This window comes from Salmo salar, chromosome ssa01, assembly GCF_905237065.1.
Source record: "Salmo salar chromosome ssa01, Ssal_v3.1, whole genome shotgun sequence".
Taxonomy (NCBI): Eukaryota; Metazoa; Chordata; class Actinopteri; order Salmoniformes; family Salmonidae; genus Salmo; species Salmo salar.
In genome coordinates, this window is record NC_059442.1 from 131,811,310 (window position 1) to 131,833,033 (window position 21,724).

The window sequence follows — 21,724 nt, forward strand, 5'->3', positions numbered from 1 at the left end:
ACGTACCATTGGAACACAGTAGTGATGGTTGATGATAATGGGCCTATGTAGATATTCCATAAAAAAATCTTCCGTTTCCAGCTACAATAGTCATTTACAACATTAATAATGTCTACACTGTATTTCTGATCAATTTGATGTTATTTTAATGGAGAAAAAATGTCCTTGTTTTTTAAAGAAAAGCACATTTCTAAGTGACCCCAAACTTTTGAACGGCAGTGTGTGTGTATATATATATTTTTTAATGCGTTTGTATTTATCTCCGAAAAGTTCCTAACTACCTACTTATTTAACTGTGCCAGCAAAATAGAAATAGTGGAACAAATGATCAATGTTTCAATTAATTAGTCTTGTGTTGTCACTTGTCAGTCTTGTAGAATTCTATGATTTATGGTTCTGGTTTATGGAAGGATGGACAGTTGCTTGGGACTGTTTCTGAAGCTGCTACCATAGAAACCAAGTGTACAGTAGACAGTCCTCTATTTGTTGTATAATCTATGTGATCCAGCCCACACTGAGTTAAAACACATGGTGTTTACACTGCCCATAGAGCTGAATACTAACTTGAGATGTGTGTTCTTAACTCACATGTTTTGTGCAAGGGAATTGATGTCAGATTTGTGCAAATCGGAACTCAAGTTGGAATTCGGCCCATAACGCCAGAGATGTTGTTGCAATTGATGGAGGTCAACTGATACAGCTGTTATGTATTGTTATGTATACTCTCTTTTCTATTCCTAATGTCAGAATGACCTTAAACTTTTGTGTTTGAGAATTTATTTGTTTAAATTCTGTTGAAAGGCCTGTTTAAAAAAATAATTTGCAATATTGTGTCATTAACCATTGACCACTTGACATTTAGTTAACTATTTAGAATTTTAGGTGTTAAAGAATCTACTGAAGTCTTTTTGGGGTATCATTGTGCCATTTATTGTTTTATTTGTGTTTATTCGACTGCATTACGAAGATGGCAAATGCACATTTTCCCAATTATGATTTCATTTTTGGTTTTAATTACTTGGCTCAATCAAAAAAAAGTGACCTTCAAATGTCTTACATTTTAAATATTTATTCTTACTTTGATCAAGAGGTCTTGCTGGCAGGTACAGCAAAGCAACAGGCCATTACATCTCTGAAATACTGTACTTTCCCAAACATCTTTCAATGCAGGGTCCCAAAAGTAGGACTGCACGATGTGTCAACATGGACAAACTACTGTATGAGCTTAGTTGGATTGAGTAATTCAGATATAACACACACACTCAATAGCATGCAGGTTAAATGCATGATATTCATATTTGAAGGAGATGGACAATTATCCTAAAATCATGTTGAATTATAATTGAATAATCTGCTGTAAATAATATTTTAGATTTAACCAGAAAGGTCTCTCTCCATGTCTTTGTTAATGATGCACTGTTGTATGTTTTGTTAGCTTTTCTGTTTTGTTTTATATTGTTCTTTTAATATAGCAGACAGAAAAGGTCAACACATGTACAACATGCCATTTATTGTAAATGATTTGAACTACATCTGTTTAGATGCCCATTTAACTTAATCTTCTTAAAATCTCTGTAAAAAGTAAGAAATGAATTAAAGTTCCTAATGAATTATACAATATACTGTAGTGTTAGTGAGATGGGTAACCTCACACTGATGATTTTGGTGAAGACGTTTTTGCTTTGTATCTTGAAATATATTATGTACAGGTATATTTCATTTTCTTTGCACATGTACTCTGATGCTGGAATGTTATAATTTATTAAACCCTGGTTGGTGTTGGTCCTCTGTGTTTTTTTTTTTTAATGTAGTATTTAAACTAAAGTGTTGTGGAACGAAATAAAACATCTTAAAATTGATGTATTCCTATCATATCGTAATTTTTGGAGAGGACTGGCAATTTACAGACAGGACAAGGGGCACCTATGGTGCACTTGAGTAACCTTTCTTTTCAATAATAAAAAGGTAATGATCTTCGTAAGCAGTGGTGGAAAAAAGTACTCAGGCAAGAGGATAAGGCAAGCCCACATTTCTATGGAAACGCGTAGGGGTGGGGACTGGGAAGAGGGGCCGCTGCTGATGTTGTTTTACACTTACAGGTTGCAATATTAACTTGCACGGTAAGTTGCTCGCATCTACAGATAAAGTAGCAAACAAATTCTAAATAACTTGTATTTAGGAAGCTAAATATCTAAATGTATACAGTCAGACTTTATTGCAAACACGGTCATAATGCGAACGACTTGCTAGGCTAGTTTGACGGTTCAGCTAGCAAGCGCCAGACGACAACTTGAACCTACCTGTTCGTTTCCCCACTACGCCCTTTTTATCACATAGCTATCACATAGCTTTACGTTTCATTTATCATTGTCACCGTCTCTCAAATACTGTACTAGACAATATTGATAATTGAATGTTATCTGTTTCGAATCGAACTGTATGCTTGGAAATCAGTTATGCAAACGCATTTAATGGCAGCAGGTATCATGGCGGGGACGTCACGACATGATCGGGAGATGGCAGTGAACGCCAAAAAACAGCTGTCTGTGTGCACAGACCCCGTGGAAAGCTTGAGGTTGCAGTGTCTTGCAAGAGGCTCTTCTGGCATCAAGGGTCTGAGCAGGTGAGAGAAAGGACAGTATACTTGTATGTGATGGGCAGAGTAAATGGTTCTATATCAACTGTTGCCCAGGAGGTCAACATCAAATAATTTATTTTATTTGACCTTTATTTAACTAGGCAAGTCAGTTAAGAACAAATTCTTATTTTCAATGACGGCCTAGGAACAGTGGGTTAACTGCCTTGTTCAGGGGCAGAATGACAAATGTTTGCAATAGTGATTAACAGGCCAACTGTATCAAATATGTCACTAGTCAAGCCTGTAAAGTAGTCTGAATTAGTCTAAGGACCTCTCTTGGTTGGTTTATAAAATGCAAGGATTGTTTCAGTAATATGAACTCCACGAAATACTGTCTGATTTTCTTCAACAGCCAAGTATTTATCTTTTTTCTTCTTCAATTGTTTAATTATCTGTCAGAACATTCAAGATAATGGATGATGACAATAACCGTACGTTAGATATGAAGGAGTTTATGAAGGGCCTTAATGACTATGGTGTCCTCATCGAGAAAGAGGAAGCCATGGCAATGTTTCAGCGTTTTGACCGGGACAACAGTGGATCCATCAACTTTGATGAATTTCTCCTCACTCTCAGGGTAAATATCAGTGGTAGGGGTAAGCCTCTGAAGTACATGATAACTGTTGAAATGTGATCACACTTACAGTATGCCATTTGTAAACTTTGTGCATTATTTCTGCTTGCAGCCTCCGATGTCCAATGCCAGGAAGGAGGTGATCATGCAGGCCTTTAGGAAGCTGGATAAGACTAATGATGGGGTGATCACTATTGAAGATCTAAGAGGGGTTTACAATGTCAAGTACCACCCCAAATATCAAAACGGGGAATGGACAGAGGAGCAAGTATTCCGCAAATTCCTTGACAGCTTCGACTCTCCTTACGACAAGGACGGACAGGTAATACTGATAACAATGTTGGGTAGAGGTAATAATGGTGTTACCATCATCCACCTCTACTGTAGTGTACACCTAATCCTGCTCAACTAACAGCCTGTACATTATTCAGTCAGATATGAATGAGATCATATATTTTTTTATTTAACCTTTATTTAACTAGACAAGTCAGTTAAGAACAAATTCTTATTTACAATGACAGCCTACCAAAAGGCCTCCTGCGGGGACGGGGGCTGCAATTAAAAATAATAATAATAATTTAGGACAAAACACATCACGACAAGAGAGACACCACAACACTACATAAAGAGAGACCTACAACATAGCAACACATGACAACACGGCATGGTAGCAACACAACATGACAACAACATGGTACAAACATTATTGGGCACAGACAACAGCACAAAGGGCAAGAAGGTAGAGACAACAATACATCACGCAAAGCAGCCACAACTGTCAGTAAGAGTGTCCATGATTGAGTCTTTTGAGTGAAGAGATTGAGATAAAACTGTCCAGTTTGAGTGTTTGTTGCAGCTCGTTCCAGTCGCTAGCTACAGCGAACTGAAAAGATGAGTGACCTGGGGATGTGTGTGCTTTGGGGACCTTTAACAGAATGTGACTGGCAGAACGGGTGTTGTATGTGGAGGATGAGGGCTGCAGTAGATATCTCAGATTGGGGGAGTGAGGCCTAAGAGGGTTTTATAAATAAGCATCAATCAGTGGGTCTTGCGACGGGTATACAGAGATGACCAATTTACAGAGGAGTATAGAGTGCAGTGTTGTGTCCTATAAGGAGCATTGGTGGCAAATCTGATGGCCGAATGGTAAAGAACATCTAGCCCTTCGAGAGCACCCTTACCTGCCGATCTATACATTACGTCTCCGTAATCTAGCATGGGTAGGATGGTCATCTGAATCAGGGTTAGTTTGGCAGCTGGGGTGAATGGATGCATATGAGACACCTTTCTTAGACTCCTGACATTTACTGCTTATCTGTGAAACCATCTTAAACGGTTGTTATCATATAAACTACCAACTTGTTCTTGTTGATCATCCTTTCTTATTCCTGGAACACATTTGGTCACACGAGGAGTTGAGGAATTCCTATGCAGGCGCCAGTGCCCCGATTTGATACGCGTATCTACTTTATTATCATGATGAAAAGTGCCTGGAAACTTAACTAACGTCTTGTTGATGTTTAGGGCAAAGACTAAAGAGCACTCAACCCTGGGATATGGACGGCAGATGCCATGGTGTCTCCAATTGACGAATTTCCTTATATTAACTGTAACTCAGTAAAATCTTTGGAATTGTTGCGTTTATATTTTGGTTCAGCGTAGAACTAGAGACAAAACAAAACCTTGACATCTGCTGACTGACAGTGAGAAACACAGCTACACCAACTACCAGTTCTACTAGAATTGCCCTACTAAGTACTGTACCATGTCCATGTTGCCCTGTAACAGTTTGATAGCTTTGACAGTCTGACACCTAAAGCCCCCCAAAATTCTAAGAGCGGTGTAAATACCTTGAGGACAGGACTAAACAACTGAAAGTAGACCATTACACCCCACTAAACTAATGCATAGAGAAAGATGCCATGGTGTCTCCTTTCGCTTATCTTTCTCTATGCAGTAGTTCAGTATAATATGTACATGGGGCCGTGCATTAGCGTGCTGAAACATGAGGTGATGGCAGCGGATGAATGGCACGATAATGGACCTCAGGATCTCGTCACGATATCTTTGTGCATCGAAATTGCCATCGATAAAATGCAAATTAATTATTGTCCGTTGCTTATGCCTGGCCATACCATATCCCCACCTCCACCATGGGGCACTCTGTTCACAACGTTGACATCAGCAAAACGCTCGCCCACACAATGCCATGCACGCTGTTTGCCATCTGCCCGTTACAGTTGAAACTGGGATTCATACGTGAAGAGCACACTTCTCCATCGTGCCAGTGGCCATCGAAGGTGAGCATTTGCCCGCTGAAGTCGGTTACGGTTACCCTGGTGAGGACGATGAGCATGCAGATGAGCTTCCCTGAGACGATTTCTGACGACAGAAATTCTTTGGTTGTGCAAACCCACAGATCCCGCAGTTGAAGCCGGATTTGGAGGTCCTGGGCTGTCGTGGTTACACGTGGTCTGTGGTTGTGAGGCCAATTGGACATACTGCCAAATTCTCTAAAACCACGTTGGAGGCGGCTTATGGTAGAGAAATTAACATTAAATTCTCTGGCAACAGCTCTGGTGGACATTCGTGCAGTCAGCATGCCAATTGCATGCTCCCTCAAAACTTTAGACTTCTGTGACATTTTGTTGTGTGACAAAACTGCACATTTTAGAGTGGCCTTTTATTGCCCCCAGCACAAGGTGTACCTGTGTAATGGTCACGCTGTTTAGTCAGCTTCTTGATATGCCAGTGGATGGATTATCTTGGCAAAGGAGAAACTCTCACTTACAGGAATGTAAACACATTTGTGCACACAATTTGAGAGAAATAAGCTTTTTAGTGCCTACTGAAAGATTCTGGGTTCTTTTTATTTCAGCTCATGAAACATGGGACCAACACTTTACATGTTGCTTTTATATTTTTGTTCAGTGTATAATGCACCTTTAGTGGCCTGATTAAATAAGCATTTGGACGTTAGATGAAAATGTCTGAATGTATTTATCAAATCAAATGTTATTTGTCACATGCACGGAATAAAATAGGTGTAGACCTTACAGTGAAATGCTTACTTACAAGCCCTTAACCAACAATGCAGTTTTAAGAAAATACCTTAAAAAAAGAGTAAGAGATAAGAATAACAAATAATTAAAGAGCAGCAGTAAATAACAATAGCAGGGCTATATACAGGGGGTACCGGTACAGAGTCAATTTGCGGGGGCACGGGTATCGCGGTAATATGTACATGTAGGTAGAGTTATTAAAGAGACTATGCATAGATAATAACAGAGAGTAGCAGCAGCGTAGAAGGGGGTGAGGGGGCAATGCAAATGAGGGTAGTAAAAGGGTGACACCCTCAGCTCTCACACAACCTAGTCTTTCCCTTTCACCGCTTTGGTGTTCCAGTTCTCCTCCTTATCAGTGCAATGTGGGTTTTCTGTCTATATCTGACACTGATGGTGTAGGCTGGTTCAGTAAGCTCTGTCTGTCACTTCCTCCCCTTCTGCAGGTCACCAAGGAGGAGTTTCTCAACTACTACTGCGGAGTCAGCGCCTCCATCGATAGTGATGTCTATTTCATTCTCATGATGAAAACTGCATGGAAATTATGAGCTTTAAGTTGATACATTTATGATAATGATTTTTAATGGACAGTTCTTCAAGGTGCTTTCTTAAACTAATATTTCGTTATGGAAATCATGTTGACAAACAAATATTTATAATTTCCCAATGATATGCAAATGGTTATGAATGACTTGTTCATATTTTGTTCAATGTTAAAATATGCATTTCAGTTAGTCACTCTCTCCACAAGCTAACTACATCTAGCTATATTATGTATTGTAGAAAACTGTAGTCCACAGTCTGACGCCTCGATCAGACCGACAGCGTCATTACATACCGTTTTGCATAGCTACGCAACTAAACTGAAAGCATGTATATACCATACCATGTTATGCATTACACAGAACGCACTGCAACTGCCTCTGCAATACCTTTGTAAATTAATGTACTTCTGGTGTACCAAAACGCAAGGACGCTGTCGGTCTGATTGAGGCGTCAATGTTGGAATACAACTTTATAAAGACACAGGAAAACCATAGAGATCCCCTTACATTCAGATTGGTTGAGCAGATACAACATGAATGATAAATCAAAGTGCAGTCATTTCAGGGGATGAGAGCAGAAGAAGTTATACTTTTTATTTATTTATTATGCATACACTTTTGATCTGTTTTAATAAAATGTTTTAAACACAAAATTCAACAACGGTCATTTTTATACAGGAAATGCTGTCAACATTTGTCAGAGTAAAATATACAAATACCAGATGTACAGAAAGAAAGCTGTAATACGGTGAAGCTGAAAACTAATGCTATGTCTAACATTACGTGTTCAACAAAATGATCAAGTGTTCTGCATTGAAAACGAATGCGTAATAGTATAATACATTCAAAGTAAAAAACTACGTACTGGTAACTGCAGGAAATACAATCATGTATGTGCAAAAAATAAGAAAAAAAAATGTGACACATTAGACAGAAATGAATCAAACCTTATTTCCATGTTTATGTATATAAATGTGTAGAAGGGTTCAAACCCTGAGGAATTGAATGATACATTCTAGGTTTACTTTGCAGCTGTTGTCATGGTAAAGTAAAGAGTATCTTTGTGAAGGCCATAAGAAGCAGCAGTGTGTATTATAATAATATTAGGCCAGGATATCACGGTGGTCCTCAGTATACTATCCTCAGTATAATATACAGAATGGGAAGAAGTGCAAATGCAAAAAGAATATATAAAGGAGGGACAGCTTTGTATTTCAAGTTAGTCAAGTCAAGTTCTCCCTTGTCTTTTGCAACTACCAACAGATTAATAACACAAGACCTAAGAAACATAATGAGGATTATTCCTGTTCTGTCTCCTATCATTTGTAAATAACATGTGCATTGAGTTCTGCTAGTCTCTTGTGATACTGGGAGTCAGTGGATAGTCAGTTTGAGTCACGGTGGATCAAATAGACTTCATATGAAAGCAGCCGTTAACAAAGTCGCTCAGAGCTCAGCGTAAGAATGTAATAAGAAGCTATAATCTTGAATAAGTTCTTTCTCTCTACATCTCTCACTGGATCTGATAGAAACTAGACATGGTGACATACACCTCACCTTTGCCTCCTTGCTGGGTAGCAACTAGCCCCTCAGGACCAATGTTACCATCACTGTCGTCTGTCTCCACACTCTCCGTGTCACTCTTCAGGTCCAGGATACCCATGGTGGAGCCACTACTCCCAGCCCCAAAGTCGGGGTGCTCTCCTGGGGACTCGCACCTCAACAGTATGGCCTCCGAACCTCCACTACTGGTGCTATGGCAGGACTTCGTATCCCCATCACACTCTTGAATGAGGTATTGATCTTTGACCGCAGTGAGGTGATGGGCGTCAGAGTCAGGGGGTTGGGCAGTAACGTGCTGCTCCCCGTCCAGCTCCACCAGCTGGATCTTGAGGTCACTGAACACCTCGGGGTTAAAGCTCAGAGGTTGGCCCTGCTGGGTCACAGGAAAGAGACAGGATAAACCAATATCCTCCTAACTCATTATGGACATTTATTGTTCCCAATCTAGTGCATATCAGAGGACTTACACTACATAACATCTCATTCCAAAATCATGGGCATTAGTATGGAGTTGGTCCCTCTGCTGCTATAACAGCCTCCACTCTTCTGGGAAGGCTTTCCACTAGATGTTGGAACATTGCAGTGGGGACCTGCTTCCATGCAGCCACGAGTATTATTGAGGTTGGGCACTGATGTTGGGTGATTAGGCCTGGCTCGCAGTCGCCGTTCCAATTCATTCCAAAGGTGCTCGATAGGGTTGAGGTCAGGGCTCTGTGCAGGCCAGTCAAGTTCTTCCACACCAATCTCAACAAACCATTTCTGAATGGACCTTGCTTAATGCATGGGGGCATTGTCAGGCTGCAATAGGAAAGGCCCTTTCCCAAACTGTTGCCACAAAGTTGGAAGCACAGAATAGTCTAGAATGTTATTGTATGCTGTAGCATTAAGATTTCCCTTCACTGGAACTAAGGGGCCTAGCCCGAACCATAAAAACAGCCCCAGACCATTATTCCTCCTCCACCAAACTTTACAGTTGGCACTATGCATTCGGGAAGGTAGCGTTCTCCTGACATCCGTTAAACCCAGATTCGTCCGTCAGACTGCCAGATGGTGAAGCGTGATTCATCACTCCAGAAAACGTTTCCACTGCTCCAGAGTCCAATGGCGGCAAGCTTTACACCACTCCAGCCAACGCTTGGCATTGCGAGTGGTAATCTTAGGCTTGTGTGCGGCTGATTGGCCATGGAAAGCCAGAGTTTGCAGCCACACATATAGACAAGTTTTATGCACTATGCGCTTTAGCACTCGGCTATCCCATTCTATGAGTTTGTGTGGCCCACTTTGCGGTTGAGACATTCTTGCTACTAAACGTTTCCACTTCACAATAACAGCACTTACAGTTGACCGGGGCAGCTCTAGAAGGGCAGAAATTTGACAAACTGACTTGTTGAAAAGGTGACATCCCATGACGATGCCACGTTGAAAGTCAAAGTCACTGAGCTCTTCAGTAAGGGCATTCTACTGCCAATGTTTGTCTATGGGGATTGCATGGTGGTGTGCTGGATTTTATACACGTGTCAGCAACAGGTGTGGCTGAAATAGCCAAATCCACTAGTATTCAGACCCCTTCCCTTTTTCACATTTTGTTACGTTACAGCCTTATTCTAAAATGGATGTAATGTTCTTTTTCCCTCATCAATCTACACACAATACCCCATAATGAAAAACAGAAAACAGGTTTTTAGAAAATTTTGCTAATTTATTTATATACCTTATTTATACAAGTATTCAGACCCTTTACTATAAGACTTGAAATTGAGCTCAGGCGCATCCTGTTTCCATTGATCATCCTTGAGATGTTTCTATGATTGATTGAATTTACCACAGGTGGACTCCAATCGATTGGGCATGATTTGGAAAGGTACACACCTGTCTATAAGGTCCCACAGTTGACAGTGCATGTCAGAGCAAAAACCAAACCATGAGGTCGAAGGAATTGGCCCTCAAGCTCCAAGACAGGATTGTGTCGATGCACAGATCTGAGGAAGGGTACCAAAAACTTTCTGCAGCATTGAAGGTCCCCAAGAACACAGTGGCCTCCATCATTCTTAAACGGAAGAAGTTTGGAACCACCAAGACTCTTCGTAGAGCTGGCCACCCGGCAAAACTAAGCAACCCGGAGAGAAGGGCCTTGGTCAGTGAGGTGACCAATAACCTGATGGTCACTATGACAGAGCTCCATCTGTGGAGATGGGAGAACCTTCCAGAAGGACAACCATCTCTGCAGCACTCCACCAATCAGGCCTTTATGGTAGAGTGGCCAGACGTAAGCCACTCCTCAGTAAAAGGCACATGGCAGCCCTCTTAGAGTTTGCCAAAAGGCACCTAAAGGACTCTGACTATGAGAAGCAAGATTCTCTGGTCTGATGGAACCAAGATCGAACTCTTTGGCCTGAATGCCAAATGTCACGTCTGGAGGAAACCTGACACCATCCTTACGGTGAAGCATGGTGGTGGCAGCATCATGCTGTGTGAATGTTTTTCAGCTGCAGGGAAAGATGAAGGGAGCAAACTAAAGAGAGATCCTTGATGAAAACCTGCTCCAGAGCACTCAGGACCTCAGACTGTGGCGAAGATTCACCTTCCAACAGGACAACGACCCTATGCACACAGACAAGACAACGCAGGAAGTCTCTGAATATCCTTGAGTGGCCCAGACAGAGCCCGGACGTGAACCCGATCGAACATCTCTGGAGAGACCTGAAAATAGCTTTGCCGCGACGCTCCCCATCTAACCTGACAGAGCTTGAGAGGATCTGCAGAGAAGAATGGGAGAAACTCCCCAAATACAGGTGTGCCAAGCTTGTAGCATCAACACTCAAGGCTGTAATCACTGCCAGAGGTTCTTCAACAAAGTACTGAGTAAAGGGTCTGAATACTTATGTAAATGTAATATGTCAGTATGCTTTGTCATTATGGGGTATTGTGTGTAGATTGATGAGGAAACATATATATTTTTTAATAAGGCTGTAACGTAACGAAATGTGGAAAAAGTCAATGGGTCAGAATACTTTTAGAATGCAGTGTATAGTGTGTACCTTCATTGGCTCGTAGGTCTGGACGATCTGGAGAAGTGTGTGTTTGGGATGTGGAATGCTTGGCCATATGAAGGAATGTATTCTGTGAGGAAAGAGAGACATGAGAGTGGAGGACATGCGCACACACACACACACACACACACACACACACACACACACACACACACACACACACACACACACACACACACACACACACACATACACGCCGGAGTGAATGGCTGCCGTCTTATCGGTTCTTAACCAACCGTGCTATTTTGTTTGTTTTTTCACATGTTCGTAACTTATTTTGTACATAATGTTGCTGCTACCATCTCTTATGACCGAAAAGAGCTTCTGGACATCAGAACAGCGATTACTCACCTCGAATTGGACGAAGAGTTTTTCTTTAATGAGTCGGACGGGAAGGATATACAACAAACACTCTAACGGACCCTCATCCCCGTCATTCGCTCGAGAAGGAAACAAAGATTTTGCGTAAAGAGATCAGGGTGCCTTGTGAGGATCAGGCGACGATCTGCCTTTGCCATCCGTCCTGGTAGCAAACGTTCAATCACTGGAATATAAATGGGGCGAACTGAAAGCACATATGTCCTACCAACATGACATTAAAAACTATAATATCTTATGTTTCACCGAGTCATGGCTGAACGACGACATTAATAACATACAGCTGGCGGGTTATGCATTCTATCGGCAGGATAGAACAGCAGCTTCTAGTAAGACACGGGGTGGGGGTCTATGCATATATGCAAACAGCTGGTGCACGATATCTAAGGAAGTCTCGAGGTTTTGCTCAACTGAGGTATCTCATGATTAGCTGTAGACCACACTATCTACCTAGAGAGTTTTCATCTGTAGCTGTCTACATACCACCACAGACGATGCTGACACTAAAACCGCACTCAATGAGCTGTATACCGCCATAAGCAAACAGGAAAGCGCTCATCCAGAGGCGGCACTCCTAGTGGCCAGGGACTTTAACGCAGGGAAACTTAAATCAGTTTTACCTAATTTCTATCAGCATGTTAAATGTGCAACCAGAGGGGGGAAAACTATAGGAAAAAAAACGCCTTCACTCCACACACATAGACGCGTACAAAGCTCACCCTCGCCCTCCATTTGGCAAATCTGACCATAATTCTATTCTCCTGATTCCTGTTTACAAGCAAAAATTAAAGCAGGAAACACCAATGACTCGGTCTATAAAAAGGTGGTCAGATGAAGCAGAGGCTAAACTACAGGACTGTTTTGCTAGCACAGACTGGAATATGTTCCGGGATTCTTCGGATGGCATTGAGAAGTACACCACATCAGTCACAGGCTTTATCAGTAAGTGCATCGATGACGTCATCCCCACAGTGACTGTACGTACATACCCCAACCAGAAGCCATGGATTACAGGCAACATTTGCACTGAGCTAAAGGGTAGAGCTGCCGCTTTCAAGGAGCGGGACTCTAGCCCGGAAGCTTATATAAAATCCCGCTATGCCCTCCGACGAACCATCAAACAGGCAAAGCGTCAGTACAGGACTAAGATTGAATTGTACTACACCAGCTCCGAAGCTTGTCGGATGTGGCAGGGCTTGCAATCTATTACAGACTACAAAGGGAAGCACAGCCGCGAGCTGCCCAATGACACAAGCCTACCAGATGAGCTAAATAACTTCTATGCTCGCTTCGAGGCAAGTAACACTGAAACATGCATGAGAGCATCAGCTGTTCCAGACGACTGTGTGATCACACTCTCCGCAGCCGATGTGAGTAAGACCTTTAAACAGGTCAACATTTACAAGGCCGCAGGGCCAGACGGATTACCAGGACGTGTACTCCGAGCATGCGCTGACCAACTGGCAAGTGTCATCATTGACATTTTCAACCTCTCCCTGTCTGAGTCTGTCATACCAACATGTTTCAAGCAGACCACCATAGTCCCTGTGCCCAAGAACATTAAGGTAACCTGCCTAAATGACTACCGACCCGTAGCACTCATGTCTGTAGCCATGAAAGGCTTTGAAAGGCTGGTCATGGCTCACATCAACACCATTATCCTAGAAACCCTAGGCCCACTCCAATTTGCATACCGCACCAACAGATCCACAGAGGATGCAATCTCTATTGCACTTCACACTGTCCTTTCACACCTGGATAAAAGGAACACCTATGTGAGAATGCTATTCATTGACTTCAGCTCAGCGTTCAACACCATAGTGCCCTCAAAGCTCATCACTAAGCTAAGGACCTTGGGACTAAACACCTCCTTCTGCAACTGGCTCCTGGACATCCTGACGTGCCGCCCCCAGCTGGTAAGGGTAGGTGACAACACATCTGCCACGCTGATCCTCAACACGGAGGCCCCTCAGGGGTGCGTGCTCAGTCCCCTGTACTCCCATTTCACTCATGACTGCACGGCCTGGCACGACGCCAACACCATCAAGTTTGCCGATGACACAACAGTGGTAGGCCTGATCATCGACAACGATGAGACAGCCTATACGGAGGAGGTCAGAGACCTGACCGTGTGGTGCAAGGACAACAACCTCTCCCCCAACGTGATCAAGACAAAGGAGATGATTGTGGACTATAGGAAAAGGAGGACCGAGCATGCCCCCATTCTCATCGACAGGGCTGTGGTGGAGCAGGTTGAGAGCTTCAAGTTTCTTGGCGTCCATATCACCAACAAACTAACATGGTCCAAGCACACCAAGACAGTCATGAAGAGGGCAGAACAAAACCTATTCCCCCTCTGGAGACTGAAAATATTTGGCATGGGTCCTCAGACCCTCAAAAGGTTTTACAGCTGCACCATCGAGAGCATCCTGACGGGTTGCATCACTGCCTGGTATGGCAACTGCTCAGCCTCCGACCGCAAGGCACTACAGAGGGTAGTGCGTACGGCCCAGTACATCACCGGGGCCAAGCTTCCTGCCATCCAGGACCTCTATACCAGGCGGTGTCAGAGGAAGGCCCTAAAAATTGTCAAAGACTCCAGCCACCTTAGTCATAGACTGTTCACTCTGCTAACGCACGACAAGCGGCTAATCAAATGGCTACCCAGACTATTTGCATCTCCCCCTCTTTCTGCGCTGCTGCTACTCTCTGTTATTATCTATGCATAGTCACTTTAATAACTCTACCTACATGTACATATTACCTCAATTACCTCTACACCGGTGCTTCCGCACATTGACTCTGTACCGGTACCCCCTGTATATAGCCCCGCTATTGTTATTTACTGCTAATTATTTGTTATTCTTATCACTTACTTTTTTGTAGGTATTATCTTAAAACTGCATTGTTGGTTAAGGGCTTGTAAGTAAGTATTTCACTGTAAGGTCACCTGATGTATTCGGCGCATGTGACAAATCAAATTTGATTTCACACACACACACACACACACACACACACACACACACACACACACACACACACACACACACACACACACACACCCACACACACACACAAAAGATGAAAAGGAGACCAATTTAATACTCACTGTATTCTCCAGAAAATACTAACTGCCAAGGTGACCAGAAGCAGAGCAAAAATGGCCACGATGAGTGAGTAGGACAGCATCTGGACATCTTTCTTTGTCTCTGTAGGGGAGTGGAGAGAGAGAACGAGAGCAGAGACGATGCATGTGACTCCCATTTCCTCTACCCTCTATCACTTCCAACTGCACAGTCTCGATATCATACTATACTTTTTAGACACGTAAGTCTTTTTTTGTTTACCTTTGTCTGTTCTGAAACTGAGAGGGGCACTCCATTCACTCCAGCTACCATCAAAGTACCCCCCGTTTGGCTTGGCTCGAACCTTGACGTGATACTCTGTGTTCTTATGGAGGTACTCTTCCCCCTCGATGATCAGAGGCTGATAGGTTATGCTATGAACCTATGAACAGGGTACACCGTAAAAGAAGAACAAGAAATTGTGTTCATAGAATATACTGTACTATACAGAGTAACTACAGTGTTGCTAAATAGTTATTATGTCTGAATTAAAGGGAAATGTATATCATATAGTTAAGCATTTGCATCCAAACATCCAAGAAAATGAGGCTTTTGGCTACTGTACCAGAGTATTTTTGACACTCCAGATGCGAAATTGGAACAGTTGATTGCTGGGTTTCAGGTAATCGTTTAGGTATAGATTCCCAATGTAAATAAGAGCCCGGTTGGAGCTCCCCAGAAATGTGACATTCACCACCCAAGGACTCATGGGTTTAACTAAACCATAAAGATGAACAAGAAACAGAGGATAAGTGTTAAGGGCAATTGATGAAGGAGACAACTAAGGACTATCAATTGATGAAGATGTCATCTAAAAATTTGTCATGGTACTGTCATTCCAACCATAGTGTCTTCACTGATATTTTCAACCTCTCCCTGACCCACTCTGTAATACCTACAAGTTTCAAGCAGACCACCATAGTCCCTGTGCCCAAGAACGCCAAGGTAACCTGCCTAAATGACTATTGCCCCATAGTGCTCACATCTGTAGCCTTGAAATGCTTTGAAAGTTTGGTCACATCAACAACATCACCCCAGACACTCTGGACCCACTCCAATTTGCATATCGCCCCAACAGATCCACATATGACTCAATCTGGCCTTTTTTGCCTTTACCTCCCTTATCTCACCTCAATTGCTCACTTTGTATATAGACTTATTTTTCTACTATATTATTGACTGTATGTTTGTTTTACTCCATGTGTAACGCTGTGTTGTTGTATGTTCAAATTGCTATGCTTTATCTTGGCCAGGTCGCAATTGTAAATGAGAACTTGTTCTCAACTTGCCTACCTGGTTAAATAAAGTTGAAATAAATAAATAAAATAAAAAATAAATAAAAAATCTCCATTGCATTCCACACTGCCCTTTCCCAGCTGGACAAAAGGAACACCTATGTGAGAATGCTGTTTATTGACTACAGCTCAGCGTTCAACACCATAATTCCCTCCAAACTCATCACTAAACTAAGGACTTTAGGATTAAAAACCCTCTGCAACTGGATCCTTGACTACCTGACGTGCCGCCACCAGGTGGTGAGGGTAGGCAACAACACATCCGCCTCGCTGACCCTCAACACGGGGGCCCATCATGTGTGCTTAGTCCCCTCCTGTACTCCCTGTTTACCATGACTGTGGTGATAGGCCTGATAACCGACGACTATGAGACAGCCTATAGGGAGGAGGTCAGAGACCTGGCAGTGTGGTGCCAGGACAACAACCTCTTCCTCAATGTCAGCAAGACAAAGATGCTGATCGTGGATTACAGGAAACAGAGGGCCGAGCACGCCCCCATCCACATCGATGGGGCAGTAGTGGAGCAGGTCGAAAGCTTAAAGTTCCTCGGTGTCCACATCACTAAGAAATTATCATGGTCCACAGACACCAACACAGTCGTGAAGAGGGCACGGCAATGCCTCTTCCCACTCAGGAAGCTGAAAAGTTTTGGCATGGGCCCTCAGATCCTCAAGAAGTTCTACAGCTGCACCATTGAGAGCATCTTGACTGGCTGCATCACCGCTTGGTATGGCAACTGCTTGGCATCTGACCGCAAGGCGCTACAGAGGGTAGTGCGTACGGCCCAGTATATCCCTGAGGCTGAGCTCTCTGCCATCCAGGACCTCTATAGCAGGTGGTGTCAGAGGAAGGCCTTAAAAATTGTCAAATACTCCAGCCATCCAAGTCATAGACTGTTCTCTCTATTACCGCATGGCAAACGGTACCGATGCACCAAGTCTGGAACCAACAGGACCCTGAATAGCTTCTACCCCCAAGCCATAAGACTGCTAAGTAATTAGTTAAAAAGATAACCACTAGGACTCCTGAGTGGCGCAGCGGTCTAAGGCACTGTATTGCAGCGCTTGAAGCGTCACTACAGACCCCGGTTCGATCCCAGGCTGTGTCACAGGCGGCCGCAATCGGTAGACCCATGAGGTGGTGCACAATTGGCCCACGTCGTCCGGGTTAGGGGAGGGTTTGGCTGGCCGGGATGTCCTTGTCCCATTGCTCTGTACCGGGCTGGGCACATGCATACTGACTTCAGTCGCCGGGTGTACGGTGTTTCCTCCGACACATTGGTGCGACTGGCTTCCAGGTTAAACGAGCAGTGTGTCAAGAAGCTTGGTGGGGTTGTGTTTTGGAGGACGCATGGCTCTCGACCTTCGCCTCTCCCGAGTCCGTACGGGAGTTGCAGCTATAGGACAAGACTGTAACTACCAATTGGATATCCTGAAATTGGGGTAAAAAAATAAAATAAAATAAAGATAACCAATAGCTACCCAGACTATTTGCATTGACCCTTTTTTCACAAACTCTTTTGACTCATCACATACGCTGCTGGTACTGTTTATTATCTATGTTGCCTAGTCACTTTATCCCTACCTACAATACCAGTCAAAAGTTTGGACACACCTGCTCATTCAAGGGTTTTTCTTTATTTATACCAATTTTCTATATTGTAGAATAATAGTGAACATATCAAAACTATGAAATAACAAATAAGGAATCATGTAGTAACCAAAAAAGTGTTAAACAAATCAAAATATATTTCAGATTCTTCAAAGGAGCCACCCTTTGCCTTGATGACAGCTTTGTACACTCTTGGCATTTGCTCAACCAGCTTCATGAGGGATGCTTTTCCAACAGTCTTGAAGGAGTTCCCACATATGCTGAGCACTTGTTGGCTGCTTTTCCTTCACTCTGCGGTCAAACTCATCCCAAACCATCTCAATTGGGTTGAGGTCGGGTGATTGTGGAGGCTAGGTCATCTGATACAGCACCATCACTCTCCTTCTTGGTCAAATAGCCCTCACACAGCCTGGAGGTGTGTTTTGGGTCATTGTCCTGTTGAAAAACAAATGATAGTCCCACTCAGCGCAAAACAGATGGGATGGCGTATCGCTGCAGAATGCTGTGGTAGCCTTGCTGGTTAAGTGTGCCTTGAATTCTAAATATATCACTGACAGTGTCACCAGCAAAGCACCCCCACACCACATCTCCTCCTCCATGCTTCACGGTGGGAACTACACATGCAGAGATTATCCGTTCACCTACTCTGCATCTCACAAGGACACAGTGGTTGGAACCAAAAATCTCAAATTTGAACTCATCAGACCAAAGGACAGATTTCCACCGGTCTAATGTCCATTGCTCGTGTTTCCTGGCCCAAGCAAGTCTCTTCTTCTTATTGGTGTCCTTTAGTAGTGGTTTCTTTGCAGCAATTCAACCATGAAGGCTTCATTCACGCAGTCTCCTCTGAATAGTTGATGTTGAGATGTCTGTTACTTTGTAACTCTGTGAAGCATTTATTTGTGCTGCAATTTCTGAGGCTGGTAACTCTAATGTACTTATCCTCTACAGCAGAGGTATCTTTGTGTCTTCCTTTTCTGTGGCGGTCCTCAAGAGAGCCAGTTTCATCATAGCGCTTGATGGTTTTTGCGACTGAACTTGAAGAAACCTTCAAAGTTGTTGAAATTTTCCTGATTGACTGACCTTCATGTGTTAAAGTAATGATGGACTGTGATTTCTCTGCTTATTTGAGCTATTCTTGCCATAATATGGACTTGGTCTTTTACCAAATAGGGCTATCTTCTGTATTCCACCCCTACCTTGTCACAACACAACTGATTGGCACAAAAGCATTAATAAGAAGGGAAGAAATTCCACAAATGAACTTTTAACAAGGCTAATTTCTGCATTACCAAATGAGGAGAGTTACAAACTTCACACACCAGTCAGAGTTATACGTAAACTACATCTTTAATAATTAAGATGCTTTTGCAAAAGCCCTTTGACTTTCAATGATGCTCTATCTCTAATGAACCATTGAAAAAGTGATTACACAAAAGTACAAAGATCTTTTATACCCAAGATCCACCCCTCTCAACGTACATGACGAACAACAGATCTTAGGAACTGTTCACAAAGGGACCTTATACTTTAGAAAGGAGTATCCCTTAGCCAGATAACATTCGCTATAAATTATCATTCAGTTAGGTCCCTAATGACGAGGTTCTAATCTCATTCCTGGTACTTCATAGTACATAAACACCATCTCATCCAATGGCATATATCAATTGTCAACTCTAGATACTCCCATCTCAAGTAAACCCCCTCTTGATCCCACTCCTGGACAAGCTCACTGAGGGGAGTGACTTACACACAGACATTGTGGAGACAAATAATTGGTTCCCCATTAATCACGCCATCCCTTCACATGGTTTAAGAATAGGTAAAGACACATTCACATATGAAGACAATGTTCCATTCTGTCCTCTTCAGGGACATGTAAAAGACAAGCCTGACCTCTCCCCTCTCTGGGCCCCAAGTGACTGAGCCCCAGCTAAGGGAAAAGTGCAACTAAAAGACAGCAGAGTCCAATGGGATACTTTCTAATGACAAGTATCTCACATAAACATATTATGCTAATAAAACAGCTTAACTATCTATGTTACCCAACTAATTCTGATTCATCCGCCACAGAGCACCAGTTAATTTAAATGCATTCCAGGTGACTACCTCATGAAGCTGGTTGAGAGAATGATTGTTATGTCTTCACTATTATTCTACAATGTAGAAAATAGTAAAACTAAAGATAAACCCTTGATGAGTAGGTGTGTCCAAACTTTTGACTGGTACTGTATATGAACATACAGTATCTGCCTCAATTACCTCGTACCCCTGCACATCGATTCGGTACTAGTACCCATGTATATAGCCAAGTTATCGTTACTCATTGTGTATTTATTCCTCTTGTCATTATTTTTCTATAAAATGTTTTTATTTTACTCTGCATTTTTGGAAAACTACACAGAAGTATTTCACTGTTGTTCTACACCTGTTGTTTAACGAAGCATGTGACAAATAGGTGTAATTTAGGGTGAGAAGGTATGAAATTATGATAACTTACCTATTTTTGTCAAGAGGATTGTTTTCCAAAATGTGCTGCCTCCTTTTAATTGAATGGTGAGATTATACGGTGGTAGAGTGGCCAGGTTCGTAAATGTGACATTATTCCCCTTCTCTGTCAGACAGCATTGCTTACCAATGCTGTTGGTGTAGCTGTAAACATAATATTCATAAAATCAGATTCAGGGAATAATTTCCTAGTCCATCTGAGGATTTTACACATTTGGATATCTGTATATGCAGTAAGTGTGGAGTTCTTCTACCCATGATTTATGTCCTATGTATTGTACAAGCTCCTAACTAACATAGCTGATGTTCAGTGGTCTTCTAGAAGGTTCATTACCAAAGAGTCATGGCTTTTACGTCCTCTATTTCATCATCACCGTTGTCATCATCAAGGTGGCAGGTTAGGGTGTTTGGTGACGACACACTTAGATGAGAAGTGCAGAGTATTCTGGGTTCTGGGAGGGAAAGGAAAGGAAAGGAAAAGAAAACATCCCAGCAATTTAGATGAGGTCAAAAGCAGAGAATCCAGATACATTTTGTCAAATACATTTTGGTATGGAGTGAGAAATAACAGTCAGTGATGCACCAGCACTGTTTTTTTGGACACAAACGTTGCAGAGAATGTAAATAAATTCTTCAAGATAATTAAAATAACTCTTCAAGAGAAAAGGTAGCTCACCATTGTCAGCCCATTCTCTTCCACTTTGAGAGTGCACCAGAACCGGGAGAAGGAGTAGGGCAATCCACAGGCTGTATTCCATTTTTCACAAAGGTGTCACACTAACGTAAGATGTAGTGGCCCCTCACACAGCAGTGTTAGACTCTAGGGCACACACGCACAAGGAACTCAAAAGTGATGTCTCAGCTGTCTCAATGAACTGTCAGTATAAATATCACAGAGAGCAGAAAAGAGCGAGAGAGAGAGAGTGGTAGGAAGAGGGAGTGGCAGAGAGAGAGAGCAAGAGGGAGAGAGAGAGAGAGAGAGGGCGGGGGCAGAGAAAGGGTTTTTGGGTCCATATACCTTACCGGATACGTTTATGCAATTGTCAGGTTATATTCTACATTCTGTAATATCCCTGAGAGTAGTATAGATACTCATCCAATTGCCGGGTTATATTCTTCTGCTATTGACGGGCTAACCCTAACTTCAAGATTTGTATTACCATTGTTTATTCTAAGCACATCACTCTTAGTGATATCACGGGGTTCATATTTTTAGGTTTATCTAGCCTGGTCACATTCCTGTATTAGAATTCCAGATAGTTGTTTGTGTGAAAACGTTTTCTAAGAAAAGGGGAGGTGTTGGGTGCCTATTTGTTCAGTGCTCCAAGCATTACAATATGAGAAAGTTTTGCTGTTATGGAGACCTTGTATATTT

At 42.6% G+C, this 21,724-nt stretch overlaps 2 protein-coding genes across 4 annotated transcripts; one reads left to right on the forward strand and one right to left on the reverse strand.

Annotated features, from left to right (window-relative positions):
- Positions 1 to 1,993: 1,993 nt before the first annotated feature.
- On the forward strand, positions 1,994 to 7,477 carry LOC106563770 (calcyphosin-like protein). Of its 2 annotated transcripts, none has more exons than XM_014129620.2 (5): positions 1,994 to 2,120; positions 2,482 to 2,623; positions 3,038 to 3,215; positions 3,325 to 3,534; positions 6,721 to 7,477. In XM_014129620.2, exons 2-5 carry the CDS (start codon positions 2,487 to 2,489, stop codon positions 6,820 to 6,822), a joined length of 627 nt encoding a protein of 208 aa, XP_013985095.1. In that variant the 5' UTR covers positions 1,994 to 2,120; positions 2,482 to 2,486; the 3' UTR covers positions 6,823 to 7,477. The 2 variants fall into 2 exon arrangements, with proteins under 2 accessions (XP_013985095.1, XP_013985103.1); XM_014129628.2 differs by having other exon boundaries at positions 2,029 to 2,120; positions 2,479 to 2,623.
- On the reverse strand, positions 7,379 to 21,281 carry LOC106563758 (interleukin-7 receptor subunit alpha-like). Of its 2 annotated transcripts, none has more exons than XM_014129609.2 (8): positions 21,026 to 21,281; positions 20,684 to 20,801; positions 20,342 to 20,493; positions 15,501 to 15,652; positions 15,158 to 15,317; positions 14,920 to 15,019; positions 11,421 to 11,502; positions 7,379 to 8,752 (listed from the first exon to the last, which is right to left on the reverse strand). In XM_014129609.2, exons 1-8 carry the CDS (start codon positions 21,105 to 21,107, stop codon positions 8,333 to 8,335), a joined length of 1,266 nt encoding a protein of 421 aa, XP_013985084.1. In that variant the 5' UTR covers positions 21,108 to 21,281; the 3' UTR covers positions 7,379 to 8,332. The 2 variants fall into 2 exon arrangements, with proteins under 2 accessions (XP_013985084.1, XP_013985079.1); XM_014129604.2 differs by having other exon boundaries at positions 7,379 to 8,755.
- Between the last annotated feature and the right edge of the window lie 443 nt (positions 21,282 to 21,724).